Below are 19,052 nucleotides of genomic sequence, written 5' to 3'. Positions count from 1 at the left end.
AGGTCAAACATATGTCCCTGTGAAACACACACAGGACTTCAATTTAACAGAGTAAAAGGCAATCAGAGTAAACAACATACTCTATACAAATGATTTAAATGATTATATGAACATTTCACCCTACAAAGAAACCCACTTTATGATTCTTGAAGCTTACTTACAATCAACAAAAATACAGAGATGACGAATTAGAGCACGGCCACAGCTTTTCACTCCAGAAATCAAGAGGTGGTGTTAATATGGAGATTACCCTGCTGAACTAAACGTCCAAGTATCATAAACGTGTGTTTGTATTTTCTGTAATAATCCAAAATCACATTGGCTTTTTGTGAAAGGAACCAGCCTTCAGGGTCAAACATAGAAATACAACATCCCTGCACCATATTTATTATATCTTATACATTTTTTACCGATGGTAAGAGAAATAGAATTCATGTTTTGGGATCATTTTGTTAGGGTCAGATTTATTTTAAGGTTTTTTGGATAATTTTAAGTGTTTTCAGCTTGTTACTGCATAATATACAAACTCTCTTCAATTAAAAACGTCCTCTATAATATTTCCATATTATGTTATGATTGTAACGGTTTGAGAAGAAGATAACAGTTTAATTAAAGGATTTGATTTATTTTTTGACTTTTTGCCAGTGGTGTACTTAGTAACTTAGTATCTCAGAGGTACTTGTACTTGAGTATTTCCATTGTATGCTTCTTCTACTCCACTACAGTTCCGAGGTAAATGGTGTACTTTCACTCCACTACATGTATTTAATACCTTTAGTTACTTCACAGATGTGGATGAATGTTGTGAAATATAATCAGGTGTTAAATCAGACATTAGTTCCACCTGGAGTAAATCAACCAGCTACCCTGCAGTCTACAAAGTACTTCAGACTAGCTGCACCTTCACCAGCTTTGAGAACACTTTAATGATCAATCATTATAAAACATATCATATATATTATTCTGAAATGGACCAATCAAACAATGACTACTTTTACTGTCGCTACTTTCACTATATTTTGATGAGAATACTTTTCTACTTTCACTTGAGGAACATTTTGAATGCAGGACTTTTACTGTAACAGAGTATTCCTACACTCTGGTAATCAAGTACAAGATCTGAGTACTTCTACTTTACTTTTGGTGTTTCTGCTTATTGCATCAGGGCTTTAAAACTAAAGTGAGCTCTAGTATTTTGCAGGATTTAAGATGCTACAACTCGTCATGCTGTTGAGTTTTCGCTGCCTCTTTGTTAATATTTGTAGCCGCCCTGATGGCAGACTTCATGGCCGTCTCGATCCAGGCGTGAGGGACGGCGGTGTGTTCCCCGGCAAAGTGCACCCTGCCTTCCTTTCTGAATAGCTCCTCGGAGTAGTATTCAGAATGCTGGTAGGGAGCGAAGAGAGCAAAGGCGCCCAGGCTGTGAGGGTCGGCGCTCCACTTCTTCACCACCACCCCGGTGCAAAGAGCCCTCACTTTCTTCCCGTGGATCTGCTCCAAGTCTCTCAGCGCCAGCTCCTTTTTCAAAGATTCAAAGGTTTTATCATCATATGCTCAAAGCAACAGTGTAGAAATGACAATGAAATTATTCTGACCTGAGCTCCTCCAACAATGCAACATTTATAATAAAATACAAAAAAACAAAATAAAAAGTAGTGCAAAAAGTCTCTATACATGTCAATAGAATATGATATGTACAAGAATAGAATATGAAATTAAATAATGTACATTAAGACAAAATTAAATACGGTTTATTGCGGTGATTTCTATTTCGATAAATACTTTTTTTAATTACGCTGACAATATAGTTTATTTTAACAATTTATACTGTGACTTTTTGTATTATTTATTGACTTTATTCTTTTTCCCGACTTATTTCATTGTGTTTTTTTACAAACTATACTTTGACTTTTTTCAGAAATATTTTTCATTATTTTTCAATAGTTTAGAGCTAAACAGTTTTTATCATGTTTCTTTCGATATTTTTTTGGAACTAATTTCTATTTCAACTTGGATGAAATTAAATAATGTAAAGTAAGACAAAATCAAATACGGTTTAATGAGGTGATAACTATTTATATAAATAAGTATATTGCAAGGTGACAAACAGGAATGTTTATCGGGGCACTTTACAGACCTTGAGGTCTTCGTCGCTCGCTCCCAGGAAGAGGAGGGAGTCGTCGGACCAGGTGTAGGAAGCCAGCAGAACCCCGATGTTCTTATTGTTCGGGAAACTGTGACTCGGGTAGTAGATGAACCGAGAAGGACCGTCGGTGATGCTCTTCCCGCCTTGGATGCCGTCCTCCAACCAAAACTTCTCTCTAAAAGTGAGGATGATCTTAGTGGAGCTATCGTAGTGGACGCCCTTTAGGACTTCCATCTTTTTAATGGACAGAGGTGGAACAAAGTCCATGAAAAGGGCAGCTTTGGCCGTGGTGGTCACCAGGACGACGTCGGCATTAAGGTCAGTAAGAAGCTCTTGATCAGTCTGATAGGACACGATTACCCCTTGATCTGATTGGCGGATACGTTTGACCTTAGAGTTGAGGAGGATGGGGACGTGGAGGACATTGAGGAAAGCTGTGGTCAGCAGATCAGACCCGCCGTTCACCTCATAGTACCTGTAAGAGAAAACATTTTTAGTTTCCTTGTATCAGCCACAAATGTAAGTAATATCTGATCAGTGATCTCTGGATTTCTCTATATGTGTGCCGTTGGAGAGGCAATAAAACACATGTTGATTAAGGCGAGACACCCCAGGTGAATAGGGTAATTTTTTTAACTTAAAGGTATCAGCTAGAAATGTCTCCAGTCAATTACTTACAATAAGGCAATTGTCTTTTGTATCTGAAATAGCATGTTTAAATATGCAAATTATCCATTATCTCATTAAATATGCACATATATCGAAATCTGAACTTTGGATATAGCCAGATTCAAAATTCTTGTTTCATTTTGTAGTCATATTAGTATCTAAAGCTTTTACAGAAGGGATATTGGATATCTCTTTTTATCACTCCATAAATCGGAAAATACTGTCAACAGCCCGAAAATATCCATTTTCGCCATGTTTTTAGGTATACAATGTTGTATAATTCAGGCTATGAATTATATATGAACACACCCTTCTGTAAAAGCCTTCATAATATTGATAGGAATATAACTGGAAGGTTTGGTGTCTCTACGTGCTACTGAAGTTGAAATTTCGAACTCAGAGTAGGAGAAACAACTCATTTTGAGAAAACGACCTTTAAAGATTGCAGTGAGGCGCTAGCTGAACCCTCCTGTTCTTTGGATGACAGCTTGCCCCTCGACGCACTCCGTGAAGGTATTTCATGTTCGGGTCATTTTTTTTGTATAACCTTGATTCGTGCAAGTGACAATTGTTGTCGTCTTCTCTGTGAACGTTTTTTTCGGCGTTCTTTTGGCATTTTGAGATTTATATTTCTAGCGGAAAGCTAACCAGGAAGTGTTTTAGCACACCACGTGACGCATCTGAACGAATCACATTGTCAGAAATTGACACCAGCCAATGAGATTTCGTTTCTTGGTTTAAGACCCCTTTGTGCTCTCACGATTGGTTGCTGATACAAAGGAATTGACCATATTTGGATCCGATGAGATTGTGCAGGAGAGACACAGCTTTCCAGCGATACCTCTGTTGACATGGTGCACACAGCGGTCAGCGGTGAATTTAGGAGAAATATACAGACGCAAATAGACAAACTATAGTAAAATAAACACTTAAATGTGTATTTTGTACGTTTTCCTTCCAAAAGCCTGAAAGAAAACATGTTATAGAATCAAAATAGCACAAAATCTCAAAATTGACCAGTACTTGAAAAACGATGTTTTTGCCTGTGTCTCGCCTTAAATCTGAAACTCCACATATTCACACCACTTTATGATCTTTGAAGTACAAAAGCTAACGTTAGGCTATAAAGCAGGGGTGGGGAACCTTTTTCCTCTCAAGGGCCATTTCAATTTTTACAATATCCTCAGAGGGCCGTACAAGTTTCATTTCATTTCAAACCTTTATTTAACCAGATTGGTCCCATTGAGATCATAGATCTCTTTTTCAAGGGAGACCTGCAGCATATAGGTTCCACATGAAACATAAAACAATAAAGGACATTATACATTATATTTACAGGATACATAGTTATAGACATTTACAAGTGCCCATTGTATCGGCAAGCATTTCATTTACCCTAGCTTTAAAAACATGCAGAGGAATGAGATTGCTCAGTTTCAATTCTTGCTGAAGATTGTTCCAAGCAAGTGGAGCTGCACACATAAAAGCTGTCTTACCTGAGACAGTCCTTGCTCTTGGCACATCTAACAAGACCACATCATGTGACCTCAGACAATAGCTGCTTGCAACTCTCTGTGTTATCAGCGAGCAGATATAATACGGGAGTTTACCCAACAAAGCTTTATAGATAAAAGTGTACCAGTGACTGAGCCTCCGTACAGAGAGAGATGGTAAACCTGCCTTGGTATACAGTGTACAGTGATGAGTAAGCGCTTTACAATTTGTGACAAATCTCAGAGCACTGTGATACGCAGCATCCAATTTGCTCAGGTAATTGGCAGGTGCATTCATATACAACAAATCCCCATAGTCCAGCACAGGTAAAAAGGTCACAGTGACTAGCCTTTTCCTGGCCTCAAGCGAGAAACAGGACTTGTTTCTGAAAAAGAAACCTAGCCTAACCCTCAGTTTTTTTAGCAGGTTATTGACATGAAGTTTAAAAGAGAGACAATCATCAAGCCAGATACCAAGGTATTTGTAACAGGCAACAACTTCAAGTTTTGTTCCTTGCATAGTTACAATATCTAAAACAGGCTCTGGAGTCTTTTTAGCTTTTGAAAAGAGCATTACCTTGGTTTTATCTACATTTAAAAGAAGCTTTAGTTCAGAGAGCTGAGTCTGAATAGTGTTAAAAACAGCTTGTAATTTAACAACAGCCTCTTTAATGGAGGGACCTGCACAATACATTACAGTATCATCCGCATAAAAATGTAAAGTAGCTTCATCCACATTATCACCTACACTGTTAATATATATGGAGAATAAAAGTGGTCCTAAAACAGAACCTTGTGGTACACCATTAGAAATGTTTAACCACTCAGAAGACAGCCCATCAAAGTGAACACATTGGGACCTTTCAGAGAGGTAGTTCACAAACCACCCCACTGCATGGCTGGATATGCCTATACTGAGTAGCCTCTGCTTTAAGATGCGATGATCAACGGTGTCAAACGCTTTGGAAAGGTCAATAAACAGAGCTGCACAACTCTGCTTATTATCTAAAATAGTAGTAATGTCATTTACCACTTTCATTGTCGCAGTGATGGTGCTGTGTTTCTTTCTGAAGCCTGACTGATGTTTAGACAGGATGTCATTGTTACATAAAAACTCCTTTACCTGTTCACTCACTAAGCGTTCGAGCACCTTAGCCAGAACTGACAACTTAGAGATTGGCCTATTGTTATTTAAAATAGTTGCCTCCCCTCCTTTCAGTAAAGGCAAGACATAAGCAGACTTCCATACTTTTGGAATTGTGTTCGTGCTGAGGGAGAGGTTAAAAAGAGAAGTAAGAGGTGGAGCAATAAAATCTGCAGCTATCTTTAAAAAGAAAGGTTCTACGTTGTCCGGGCCAGCCGGTTTCCTAGGATCTAACTTGGATAATGCTTCATGAACAATACCAACAGTTAAAGGAGTAAAACTGAAAGGGTTTTCCAGACCACATTGTTCAGAGTCAAGGATTGGAGCGTTCACAGGAGCCACACAGCCAAACAGAGAGCCACAAGACACAAAATGCTTATTAAAACAATTTAGCATAGTAGCCCTGTCTGATATAGTGCCAGATGCTGTGGTAAGGCACGGAGGTAGCTCATTTGGGATATCACTAGTGGAAATCGATTTTATGGCTTTCCAAAATTTCCTAGGATTATTCAGGTTTTCTGTGGTAACCGACAAATAGTACTTTGATTTAGCACTTTTTATTTGGGATGTGAAGCTATTTCTTAGCTGCCTAAAACGTAGCCATTCTACCTCTGAGCCTGATTTCCTAGCCTTAGCCCAAGCATTATTTCTCTCATGAAGGAGACTGGACAGCTCAGCAGAAAACCAGGGATTGTTTCGTCCCTTCACTCTAAATTTACGCAGAGGTGCATGTCTATCTATAATTTTCATAAAACCAAGATAAAAATAAGACCATGCAGTTTCTACATCAGCACACAAATTGATTCTACCCCAATCAAAATCAAACAGATCATGTAAAAAACCCTGCTCCACAAAGTGTTTTTTGTCTCTCTTTGTGATGATACGTGGTTTAACCTTTTGGACCTTAGTGTCCCTAATTGTGGCTACAACACAGTGGTCACTCACATCATTAGCAAATACTCCCACAGATGAGTATTTATGTGGAACATTTGTTAAAATTAGATCAACTAAGGAGGATGTATTTGGGGACTTAATATTTGGGCGAGTAGGACTGTCTATAATCTGGGTAAAATTCAATGAGGTACACAGGTTTTTAAAATCCTCTGACACAGAAGTTAACCAGTCCCAATTAAAATCACCAAGCAGCACTATTTCCTTGTAGGAAAGTTGCGATAACAGTTTTGCCAATGATGATAAAGAGTCCTTGACAGCCGAAGGGGCCCTGTAGCAGCCCACCACCATGACCTGTTGACCCTTTGTTACCTCAATATTCACGGCTACAAATTCTAGCTGTTTACCAACAGATTTGGAAACCATATTAGTTACACAAAACTTATTTTTCACATAAATGGCAACGCCACCACCTTTTTTAGGGCGGTCAGTACGATATACACTGTAACCATTTATGTAAATGTCAGAGGCCAAAATGGATTGATCTAGCCACGTTTCTGATAAGACAATCAGCATCAGTAGAACTCGCCCAAATACGGACAAAATCTAATTTAGGTAACAGACTACGCACATTTAAATGAATTAAACCTAGCCCAGATCTAGATATAAAATCAGCAGGAGTAGCTATTTGACTAATACTGCTAGGTGGACCTGGATTTGGCTGTACATTTCCTGATAGTAACAACAATAAAAATACTAAGCACCTTTTCCTCTTAATCAACACACATACATTGTCAGCTGTTCTAGAGTCACCAGCAAACTTCGCGAAAATGAGATTAGAGTTTAAAAACAATTCTGAAGGACCATCGTGGCAGGCATGTGAGAAAGACAAACATTTTCCGAAATGAATGTCCGCGACAGTGCAACCAGCAATTGTTTGTGCAACACCTCCGAAACTGTACAGGGGATGTCCACAGCGGGCGGCAGAACATACCCGAATCCAGTAGATTGTTCAGGACGACTAGCGATCTTCTCCTTGTCCAGCACAGCCAAGAAAAGGCACAGCAGAAACACGACACCCGCCATTCTCCCAGTCCAGCACAACAGTATCCACGCTGTTCCCGGAGCAAGGTGGAGCAGGCCTCAGCTACAGCAGCACAGCACAGCAGAGCAGAGCAGGTGGAACCAGGCCTCAGCGGGCGGCAGCACAGCAGAGCAGGTGAAACCAGGCCTCAGCGGGCGGCAGCACAGCAGAGCAGAGCAGGTGAAACCAGGCCTCAGCTACAGCAGCACAGCAGAGCAGAGAAGGTGAAACCAGGCCTCAGCTACAGCAGCACAGCAGAGTAGAGAAGGTAATCCCACCGCGTTACACCGGCTATTTAATCCACTTTACATCTCCGCCGGTAGCACAGGCTTGGAGAGGAGCGGCGATACGCGGTGTGAGTAGCGGCGAGAGGAGCAGCAAGAGGAGCGGCAAGAGGAGCGGCGATACGCGGTGTGAGGAGCGTATATCGCGTAGTTATTGACCTCTGCTTAAAAAAACTAAAATCACAGCCCATTCATTTCATTCTGTGCAAAGAAAAAGCAACCTCTTAATCCAGATATCGCACTATGACTCGCGTATGCATGCACGTGCAGGGTGTGGCGTGACCACCAAAACAGAAAGATATGGACACAAGATGTGTGCAAATGTATTTAGTTTCCTATCCATGTGAACATGATTTAAGTGGGGGGGGGGGGACCTAACCTCCTTTACGGGGGTCCGGGGGGCATGCTCCCCTGGGAAGATTTTTTTTTAAATGTTGAAGTTAAAAGCATCAATCTGGTGCACTTTGAGAGCAACATTAGGAGATCTATGGATACATCTCTCAACACCCAAACACAACTGTAAGCAGATTTTCTTTTAATTTATGGATATTTGACAAATCACTCTCCTTTCAAACTGTATTCTTCTTTATTAATAACTGTCATATAGTATTTTATACCTGTTTACTTTATTCTATTATTTTTTTGATAACTATAATGATCATATAAAGATGTGCCTTTACCTCACTGGTTGTAGACAAAGCTTCTTATATTCGTTAGCATAGCTAGCTAACCAGATGCTAATGATAACAACACAGTTATTGACTGTCTGATCAGTATGACAGATGAGCAGATCGCCACTGGGCTTTCAACTAAAGACAGAGACACGCAGAAACTGCGGCATGTGTATGGACTTATCGGTACTGCAATTTCTGAAGTGCTGGAGTGGCGTTCTGGTGCTCTCCGTCAGAACTGCACCCCTGTCAGTCGAGACATATACCACGTGATGACACGTTAGGATCGTGTTGTGTTCAAGGACCCTGACCGTGGCCAGGAAAAACAGGCACTCGCTTGTTTAATTTTTTTGCGGTCTAGATTTCTTTCATTTTTTTATTTTTTGCGTGTGTTTATAAATTACCTCGAGGGCCGTACCAACTTGTCTCGCGGGCCGTATACGGCCCGGAGGCCGGAGGTTCCCCACCCCTGCTATAAAGGAACTACAGCACGGTCACATGACTTCATGTCACCACCGCTAAGCTAAAGGCGGCTAATGTTGGGCTATAAAGGAACTACAGCACGGTCACATGACTTCACGTCTCCACCGCTAAGCTAAAGGAGGCTAATGTTGGGCTATAAAGGAACTACAGCACGGTCACATGACTTCTTGTCACCACCGCTAGGCTAAAGGCGGCTAATGCTGGGCTATAAAGGAACTACAGCACGGTCACATGACTTCACGTCACCACCGCTAAGCTAAAGGAGGCTAATGTTGGGCATTAAAGGAACTACAGCACGGTCACATGACTTCACGTCACCACCGCTAAGATAAAAAGATTTAATAACCATTTTTCCTCCTGGTCTCTCGCGCACCCCCTGTCATGCTTCAGCGCGCCCCACACTTTGGGAACCACTGATGTAGAGGAAGAGGAAGAGGTTTCAGAATGTGAGGATCACATTTCTGAGAATTCTGAGTCTGACAGTGACTTTGAAGAAGAGGATGAGATTGAGCATCAGCTAGTAACAATGGAAAGATTGAGCCATAGGACCAGCCGGTCAGCAAAAAAAACGAGTAGCACTTTAATTCATTAATGTGATCTAACAAATGTAAAAGGGCAAATATTAACCATATGTACTGTTTATAGTGATTGTAATTGAGATGAAGTAAATATCTGTTGAGTATTTTAACATAAAATAGTTTGATTGTGTTGAATTGAAGCCTAAAAAGGCAGGGGGTCCACCAGACCCACGAACACTGGCTGAGTAACAGAAATATGAACACCACACAAGAGTTAAAGCCTCATTGCTGCACCGTTCTGTTACGTAAATGAATTAAGGAAAAGGTGAAACTGTAAAACGGTACCTGGTGTTGTCGTTGATGTCGCTCTGGTCGTAGATCATCTCGGTCAGAGCGAGGTACATCAGGCTCTGTTCGTTCAGCAAGTCTCCGATCATCCTAATCGCCTCTGGACTCAAGCCACCTTCTGCCTTCAGATACTCCTGGGAAACAACACAGGGAGGGTTTCTACATTATAGTCATTACAAATTCTGTCTTTCATCAAAACTAAAATGTGTTCTACCCTTGTAAAATGTGCTTTGGAAGTAAATCAAATACATTCTTTTTACAATGAACACATTTACGAAATAAAAATTACATTCACCTTCAACGAGTAGTGGTCGTACTTCTGTAGCGCAGCTTTGCAGCCATGTGCCTTCACTTCGTCTTTCACCTGGAGGGAACATAATTAACCTCTCAGCTGTTATTTGTTATTTATCTGCATATTGTGGGTGAGGAGAAACACCAAGCGATAACAGATAACAAACGTTCAGAGAAAATCTGTGTAGCAATTATTCAATATTGAATATTCTCTTGTGATATTGGGTAAATTCATTTGCCATTATTATTATTATCATTATTATAATTGTTTTACTTTTATAATCTTATTACAATTATTATTAGTATTATTATTACAATGTATTGTGTTTATGTGCAATGTACCTTCTGCAGAGCTCTCTGCATTAGCTGGTTTGCAGACTTCCCCCTCTCGCCTTCCGACACGTTATACTCCAGGATGTTTGGATCAGACTTCACAGCGTACGTCTTCCTCAGCAGCCCGTTCACCAGGTAGAACGTGTTCACGTCCTCCATGATGAATGGATTCAGCTTCACCCCCAGTTCTTTAGCAAACCAGAGGACGATGCTGCCAACAGACGCATTCACATGTTTCAGACTTAAAGGTCTCCTATCATGCAAAATGCACTTTTTGATGTCTTTTCTACATAAATGTGTCCCCGGTGTGTCCCTGGTGTGTCCCTGGTGTGTCCCTGGTGTGTCCCTGATGTGTCCCCGGTGTGACCCTGGTGTGTCAGGAGACTCACAAAGTGTCAGAGAATAAAACCCTCTCTTTTCCTCCGTACCCACATCCATAAAAATGGGGGAACAACGGAGCTGATCCAGATTTGACGACATTACTAAAATGTGGGCGGTCTCTACACCCACGGGCCAATCAGAAACGTTGCTGTCAGAAACAATGAGAGAAATATTTAGGAAGTAAATATGGTCTGTGTTTACATTAGCAACGCTAACACTCAGAGCTAACCTGTACTGGAGAGAGTCTGTGTGAAGAAGCAGGAAATAAAAAGGAACTCACCTTGTGGTAAACCTGAGAGAGAGAGAGAGAGAGTTTGAGCTCCATACTGTTTCAGAAATAATGCTTGATGTGTTTTTGATTTGTTAATCTACAGACCCAGAATCAGCACTTTAGTAACAGCTGAAATAGAGGGGTTTGAGGCTAGAATGGGTGATCTGTTTGGTATTTTGATCAAAACACTTCAGACATGTTTTTAATACATTTGTATATGCCTTAATAGGAGACGTTTAAGGCGAATAAGATTTATTTCTTCAAACTTGTCTTGTCTGAACTCACCGGTGAAAGCTGGGGATCCTCATGGCTCCCAGCTCAGCGAACCATCCCTCCTCCTCGTTCCTGTGGGTATGCACTCGGCCTCCAATACGCTCACTGGACTCTACTATGGTTACCTTGTAGAACAAATTAAGATAACGTCATTACATTCCTGATTTCCCCCCAAAAAACAACCTTTAAATTAAATCTTTATTCAGTCTTCAGTGTGTTGCATCCTTTAAGGAGCCTTGGGGTTTCCTTGTGCATCTGACAATGAAAGCTTCAAATCATGATAACAAAAAGCAACTTTAATTTAATAAACCTTATTTTAGAGTCTTTAGGTCATGATAAATAGATTTATAAAGTATGTTTAATTAATCTCATTTTATTTTAGAGCCTTTAGAATTTAGATGTTGAGAATTTGTTTTATAAAGCACTTTTTCTTTCTTCTTAACCTGTTAAACCCTGAGCCTGTTTTTCAGGTCTCAGGCAAATGACCATAACTTCTAAAAGGGTTAAATTAATAATCTGTGTTCTGAAAGCAGTGATAAACCTGTGAGTTGGATGTAGAAAAGTCAGAATCAATATAGATGTTTTTTATTTTAAAGTAAATTCAGATTGTAAAACAATTTAAATTATAGAGTCCGTCCAAAAATAAACCATTACTTGTAGTGAAAACAACCCTTGAATGATGGGATAGACTAAGAGCTTTAGGAATCCAAATATAACATATAATAAGTACCATGTATCAAGATTGATGCAAAACAAGTGACATTTGACCTTTTTATAGAGGTTTAGAAAAAGAAAACACCTCTGGGGTCATTTGGGTGGATTTGGGTTTATTTGCCATATCTCTGGAAACCATTGGTCGATTTTGATGATTGACATCTCTTTTGAAACGTTAGAGCCAATAGAATTTAAGGGAACTTCCTAAATTCATCTAAACATTACCATTGGTGCAGCGCAGCCATCATGCCCAACACCGGAAGCTCTAATACACTCATGTTTCTCATAGCAGCTATATATGAAAACTCCGGTTATTGACATAAATGTTATGATGGATTATCAGTAATAATTTCAAAGTGACACAGAGAGATTGGATTAACCTTCAACAGCGTTTATATGTGTTGTAATGCCCTTGAACACAACTTTTGATGAGAACAACAGCAAAGGTAAGACGTATTAAGTGAAGTTGTGTGTTGTCTTTCCTGGCTTTCGCTGCCACGAATTTTGGTCGCGGCAGTGATGCTACTTATACCATTGGAATCCGTAGAATCTCAGCTTTCATATGATATGTAGTTTGTGCAGATCCGGTGAAGTATACAATATTTATACAGTGAGTTATGTGCTAAGTGCGTTAGCACTCTTTCACTTAGTGCTAATTCAGAGGCTCGGTCTTAGATTTGTGTTTTTATTTCGTTAAAAATGGTTCATATCGTCAGTTAGCTGAGTTTATTCCCGTTAAGTGGGTATGACACATTCATAGTTTTTTAAATGTTTAAAAGCCCTGAGACGCTGTTTCTTGAAAGATGTTGTCCCGGGCTTAACAGGTTAATTCCTAGAGTCTTTAAGTCATGAAAAATAGTTTAAAAGGTATATTTGGAGCATGCACCTTGTTTTAAAAGCCATTTATTTTCACGACCCAAATTTCATTTTAGAGCCTTTAAATCATGATACATAGTTTTATAAAGCACTTTTTTCTCCTTAACTCTTATTATAAATATATTATATATATATTATAAAGTCCTTAGATCATGATACATAGTATATAAAGTGTATTTAGAGCGTGCACCTGGTGCCCGGCATCCTGCAGCAGCTTTGCAGCCGTCAGTCCTGCAGCCCCGGCCCCGACGATGACCACGTGATGGGAGGAGTTGATGTGAGGAAGGCCGCTCTGCACCGTGTTCAGGAGAACATCGTAGTCTGTGTCCTGAAGACAGTCCTCCAGATGTGTCTTCCGATGATCCTCCAGATGATCCTCCAGATGTTCCTGTTCATTCACACTCTCAGTTCCCATGACGACACCTGGAAACATAGGTATTATTATTAATATGTATGTTTATCTATTATTATTATTATTATTATTATTATTATTGTTATTATTATAATAGTTAATGAACAGAGGGACATTTAATTTGAGCCTCTGTGCTTCCCTTAGTGCTTCAAAGGAGTGGGGGAAATAATCGATACAGCATAGTATCACGATACCTTGCGTGGCCAAGCCGATATCACGGCAAGACTTGAACATGTGACAATTTACCATGCTGGGAGACGTGAAATACCAGTGGAGAAATACCCGGAAATGCCAAGCAAATGCTACCCCGACATAATTATTTACTTTGTAATAGTCACACTCGATTACGCCGATTTTCTTGTTGCCCCAGCTGGTCGACACCTCTTTTAGCAGAAACAAAGGCTACATTAATATATTAAATCGATGTTAATCCATGCGTGTGGATGTGGAACCGGAAACAGACATAGGCAAGATCCTCAGCTCGATGATTGGATGGTTTAGCCGCAATGCATGCTGGGATATGGTGTTTATGTGATGTGAAATCTGAAAACGTTTTAAAAAAAGAAAATAATACTTTATTCCAAGTGTTCTTGCTTTTCTCTTTGAAAGTCATCACATAACGGCATTGTAATACACGGTTCGGCTGCATTAAATATTACAGATCTGCCGTAGTTCTCTACTTATAGAGCCCTGCTGAGAAGACTTCTAGACAAACAGGAGAACTGCCGCCAACACTGAAAACGTGACGTGGATCATAAATATATCAGCAATTAAACAACATCTTACATTTATTTTCACACAATACGTCTCCTTGCAGTATCAACACTAATTCGGCTGAATTTTATATTTGATCCAAATGGTGTGTGTGGCGATATTGTATCGATACACGGATACCAAGAATCGATATTTTATTATATAAACTTTTATTTTTATATATATATATTTTTATATAAACTGTAGCAGATCCCACCGAAAGACGGTCGTATATAAAACAGGAAGTTACGTTAAGACATATATACAATTGCAATGAAAGTAACACAAACAATGCCATCTCCTTTTCAGGTTCAAAGAACACACATTGGGTTATTTACATAAACTATTCATATTGCAAATACATGTTTTAACCAGGAAGGGAAGACAGACATGGATATGACCCATGTGATTTGCAATATTGCAATATATCGTATGGCAATATTTAGCATATCGTAGAATCGCAATACTATCGTATTGTGGCTTAAGTATCGCAATAGTATCGTATCGTGGGGAGCCTGGTGATTCCCACACCTAGTGCTTTACAAAAATAAATAAGAATTTAGTGCAAAAGAAACATTAAAAAAATGATTTATTAAACAAAGAACAGGTGTATCAAATATGGCAAAAAAGTAATTAAAGAACACTAATTTAATAAACAAAAAAGACTCAGATTTATCAGTTCAAATGATTATTGTCAATGTTTCTAAAGGGTTATAAAAAAAAATATGGCAAAATAATAAAAGTGCAAAGAAAATTAAAGAAAGTCGATTTAATTAACAAGAATACTTGTTATTAATCATTAATCTGATGATTTCCTTTTTTAATGTGGATAAAATAAGGCAAAAGCCTGAATACATGTTATTTATCTTCACAGTCAATACAAAGTCAAGTCTACATTTGAAATGACTTGCACTTGAACCTAGTGGGTTTATATTCTCACTTCCTTTAACACAGCATGTGACCTGTAAAATACTTTTTCATCATGCGGTGATGAATGATAACTGAAACCATGAACTTAGAAAGCAGAACAAGTGACCGCAGCAACATCTGCATGAAAAACTCTCAACAGACATTATTTTATCAGACATCATTTTAAAAGATGTCTTTTTCTGATATTTTTTCATTTAAAAATAGAGTAAAAACACAATATTGCTGCAAAAAAATACTCACAGGATTTCCACTTCACTGTCTGAGGATCCATCAGCTCAGCTTTCTGAAGAAGAGAAACAGGAACTAAAGGAGGCAGACATCATTAAATCCTGTAAATGTACAGTATCTCATCTTGTAAAGTGACGAGACAAACACCGTGTGTGTGTGTGTGTGTGTGTGTGTGTGTGTGTGTGTGTGTGTGTGTGTGTGTGTGTGTGTGTGTGTGTGCGATTGTAAAAGCAAAATATTTTTTTAATTAAATTAAAACGTTATAAAATTAAACACCTTTATATACATATATATATTTAAAAGCATATATTGGTTTATTATGTTTTACTTTGTTTATCCTGTTTTATACACTCATATCCCTCCTCACATGTATTTAGTTGTTTAAGTAAAGCTTTTAATATTTTATTTCTATTATATTTACCTTTATCTCCCCAGAGTCAGGGCAGGACAGTAGTTATATGCATACCCCTTTCATCACATTACTATGCATATAAAGTGACAGTCGTGACGATAAGGACGCCCCTTTGAAGTTGTGTTTGGGTAATAATTGACAGAGCTTAAAACCCCTTGATCCTACCCGTTTTTATTGTTTAACTGAACTGTAAAACTATATATCGGTATTGAATAGTTTCTGAGCTTTGATGTTCTTTAAGGCGCTCTGCAGCTGTCTTGGAAAAAGTGTTAAATGTTTTTGACGTCACATCCTTCTCCCCCCTCCCCCTCGTCACCCTCACATCATTCTCCCCCACCCCCCTCATCCATTTTCCCCCTTCCTCTTGCCCCCTTCCTGGGGATAAAGAGATATGTTTTCAAAATCTAAACAAGACCAAAAATTAAAGGTATTAAATTAAGGGAATATTAGATCCAAAAGAGCATGTAACAGTCTTAACATTTGGAGACACCCCATCTCTAATCACCCCCCCCCCCAACACACACACACACACACACACACACACACACACACACACACACACACACACACACACACACACACACACACACACACACACACACACACACACACACACACACACACACACACACACACTAGACTTGTGCCACCTAATAGGACGTTTTGCGGATTTTAACACTTTTTTGACTGAATCTACGTAGTTTTTGATAACTTTACAGATTTTGCTTTTTTTCTCTCACCAAGGTGAGATACACTTTTATGTATATAAAACCTTAAAAAATTAAAAATTAAATACTTTGTCTGAATAGATTTTCTTTAATGGCACTTTGTGATTTTAACGCTATTTCAGTGGAACAATCCAGTTTTGTTCAAATCAATGCTGTTTTCTCTTTTCTTGTGTTACAAAGATACTTTTAGATACACTTTTATGTAGGAAAACTTTACAACTGTTAGAATGTCAATTACTTTGTAACAAATTGATTTTCTTAAAGACTGTGACTCTAACGCCCGTCCACACAGCGGCGTACGTTGAAGCTTCCAACGCTTCTGCCCATTCACTTTGAATGGGATGACGTCACTTTTAGCCGAACTGCATTTTGGGAAGCGACGTGGAGCGTTGCTGGCGTTGCTCGCTTAAAAAGTTGAGCAATGTTCAACTTTTGACGCCAATGAAATCTCGTTTATGCAAATCTGCCAGTACAAGCGCTAGCCAATCAAACTGCGTGTATGCTGGAAGAGACTATGCAGGTAATTTCCTCATATTCCAAAAAATGGAGGGAAAATTCATTATAGCGGAAGTGAATCACCCGGTGCTGTTTGATCAGTCTCTGTTCATCTACCGGGATACAAACCGGAGGAGCGAGGCATGGAGGGAGGTGGCAGAGACAGTGGGTGAAACTGGTAGGTTTTCGCCTGTTTGGGGATTTTATATCCAGTTTACTTCGTTTTAACATTGCTATTGCTTTGTATGCCGGGGGCGGGAGATTCATGTGATTGGTTGTTGGTCGCGTTGCTCGAAAAAATCCCCAAGCTTCAGACACGCCAAGCGTCAACGCACGCCGCTGTGTGGACGGGCCGTTAAAGGCAAGTTTGTGATTTTAACACTTTTAGTGGAACTAAGCCGTTTTTTTATACGATTTTTGCTTTTTTTCTGCTACGAAGATACTTTTGGATACAGATTTATGTATGAAAACTGTACAACTGGTAGAAAGTACTTTTATTGAACAGATTTTCTCTAATAGGGAAGTTTTTGTGATTTTAGCACTGTTTCGGTGAAACATGCAGTTTTATAGAAATCATTTTATCTTTTTTTCTCCTACAAAGATACTTATAGTTACACTTTAATGGATGCAACACTTTACAACTTGGTAAAATATGAATGAATTTGTAATGAATTGAGTTTCTTAAAGAATCCAACTCTAAATGGAAAGTTTGTGATTTTAACACTGTTCCGATGAAACAATGCACACAAACAATATTTTTTTAAATATATGCTTTTAGATGCTTTGCTTTTTCATGTTATTTTAACACAACATTACTTTTTTCAACATGCTGTTTTTTCATATTTTTAAACATATTGTGATACATATTTTAGTTTTTCTCTGGGACTTTTTCCATTACATTTTTGAAAAACTACACAGTAATTTTTATCAACATACAACATGCAACTAATACATTGTATAATATTGTGTCTTTTTGTGATATTTTCAACATGATATACTTGTACCTTTGTTTTAGGGCTGCAGGATATTTGGCATGTCATGCATAAAACCTATGTCATCTTTCTTGAAACTGACGTGCTGTCCTTTTTACAAACAAGTTATTTTTCTGCTTCTTCATCCTCTGAATGTTCCTCGCACGTCTCTCTTCCTTTGGCCATCACAACAACAATCAAGTCAGATCTGTGAAATGAAACACCTCTTCCCAAAGCGTGACTTCCATATTGAGGGGGCCCTACTAGGGCAGTAGGGCCTAACCCGATTGGCCATATATACTAACATGCAGAACGTATGGTATGTTTGAAAAAGACTAACCATTTATCCAGTTCAAGCTGTCTTTAAGATGTGACATCGCGATAACAATAGGTTTTAAATATATTATGCAGCCTACTTTTTTTTTATTTAGATTTTCAACATACCATTATACACAATGACTTTTTAATTTTCGTTTTTACAAACTATACTTTGACGTTTTCCGGAAAATCGTGACAAACTATGACTTATTCTTGAATTTGACATACTAAAGTACGACTTGAAAATACTATATTGTGACATTTTGTTTTAAATAAAAAAGTGTCATCAGACACTTACAAAAGGACGGACATCAAAGGTTTATTATACCATAATAAACAACACCTCACAAACATCACACACCATAAAACAACACCTCATAAACATATGACACCTGTCATCACACGTCATAAAGATTAGACACCTGTCACCACACCTCACATCAAAGGTTTATTAGGGGTCATACAATTAGTAGTAAGGATCATAAGTGTCACCTGTCATGTCAAGGGGTATGAATATAACTTATTTAAGTACAGTAACAAAGTATTTGTACTCCGTTACTTTCCACCTCTGGTCTTGTGTATATGTATGTTGTATTGTGGAGGAGCCTGAGACTAAAGATGTTAACTGCCATATCTAAGCCTTTGAATCTTTGAAAATGAAATGAGCGTTTCACAGAAGAACTGGAAGATTCCAGAAAGATTGCAGAAACTTACCAAGCCAGTTCAACAGTTAGAGCACAAAGAGACGAATAGTTGACCGCCTTTAACACGAAGAGAAAAAAAAAGAAGTTTTGTTCTCGACAACAACGAAACAATAAAATCCAACATATAGGTAGCAGTAAAACACGTCTGTCACACCCTGATTGGTTAATTTCAACACAAAGGAGGTCCAGCTGCTCGGGTCACATTTCACAGAGAAAAAGCCAGCAGGATTT

General features: G+C 38.7%; 1 protein-coding gene across 2 annotated transcripts; it reads right to left on the bottom strand.

Annotated features, from left to right (window-relative positions):
• Positions 1 to 6: 6 nt before the first annotated feature.
• On the bottom strand, positions 7 to 18,846 carry LOC117463583 (L-amino-acid oxidase-like). 2 transcript variants are annotated; one of them, XM_071206484.1, is made up of 9 exons: positions 18,832 to 18,846; positions 15,206 to 15,248; positions 13,061 to 13,293; positions 11,293 to 11,405; positions 10,365 to 10,566; positions 10,027 to 10,095; positions 9,729 to 9,865; positions 2,138 to 2,621; positions 7 to 1,518 (listed from the first exon to the last, which is right to left on the bottom strand). In XM_071206484.1, the coding sequence occupies exons 2-9, from the start codon at positions 15,234 to 15,236 to the stop codon at positions 1,213 to 1,215; spliced, it is 1,575 nt and encodes a 524-aa protein (XP_071062585.1). In that variant the 5' UTR covers positions 15,237 to 15,248; positions 18,832 to 18,846; the 3' UTR covers positions 7 to 1,212. The 2 variants fall into 2 exon arrangements, with proteins under 2 accessions (XP_071062585.1, XP_033961793.1); XM_034105902.2 differs by lacking the exon at positions 18,832 to 18,846 and having other exon boundaries at positions 15,206 to 15,268.
• Between the last annotated feature and the right edge of the window lie 206 nt (positions 18,847 to 19,052).

The sequence above is a fragment of the Pseudochaenichthys georgianus genome, chromosome 18, assembly GCF_902827115.2.
Source record: "Pseudochaenichthys georgianus chromosome 18, fPseGeo1.2, whole genome shotgun sequence".
Taxonomy (NCBI): domain Eukaryota; kingdom Metazoa; phylum Chordata; class Actinopteri; order Perciformes; family Channichthyidae; genus Pseudochaenichthys; species Pseudochaenichthys georgianus.
Note: the sequence above shows the minus strand (reverse complement) of the source record. Positions and strands in the feature narration are given on the sequence as shown.

Coding starts and splice junctions, on each gene's coding strand:
- LOC117463583 (XM_071206484.1), bottom strand. CDS start 15,236: ATGGATCCTCAGACAGTGAAGTGGAAATCCT. Junction 10,567..11,292: donor AGGATCCCCAGCTTTCACCG/GTGAGTTCAGAC, acceptor GTCTGTTGGCAG/CATCGTCCTCTGGTTTGCTA. Junction 2,622..9,728: donor GACATCAACGACAACACCAG/GTACCGTTTTAC, acceptor TTTCTCTTACAG/GTACTATGAGGTGAACGGCG.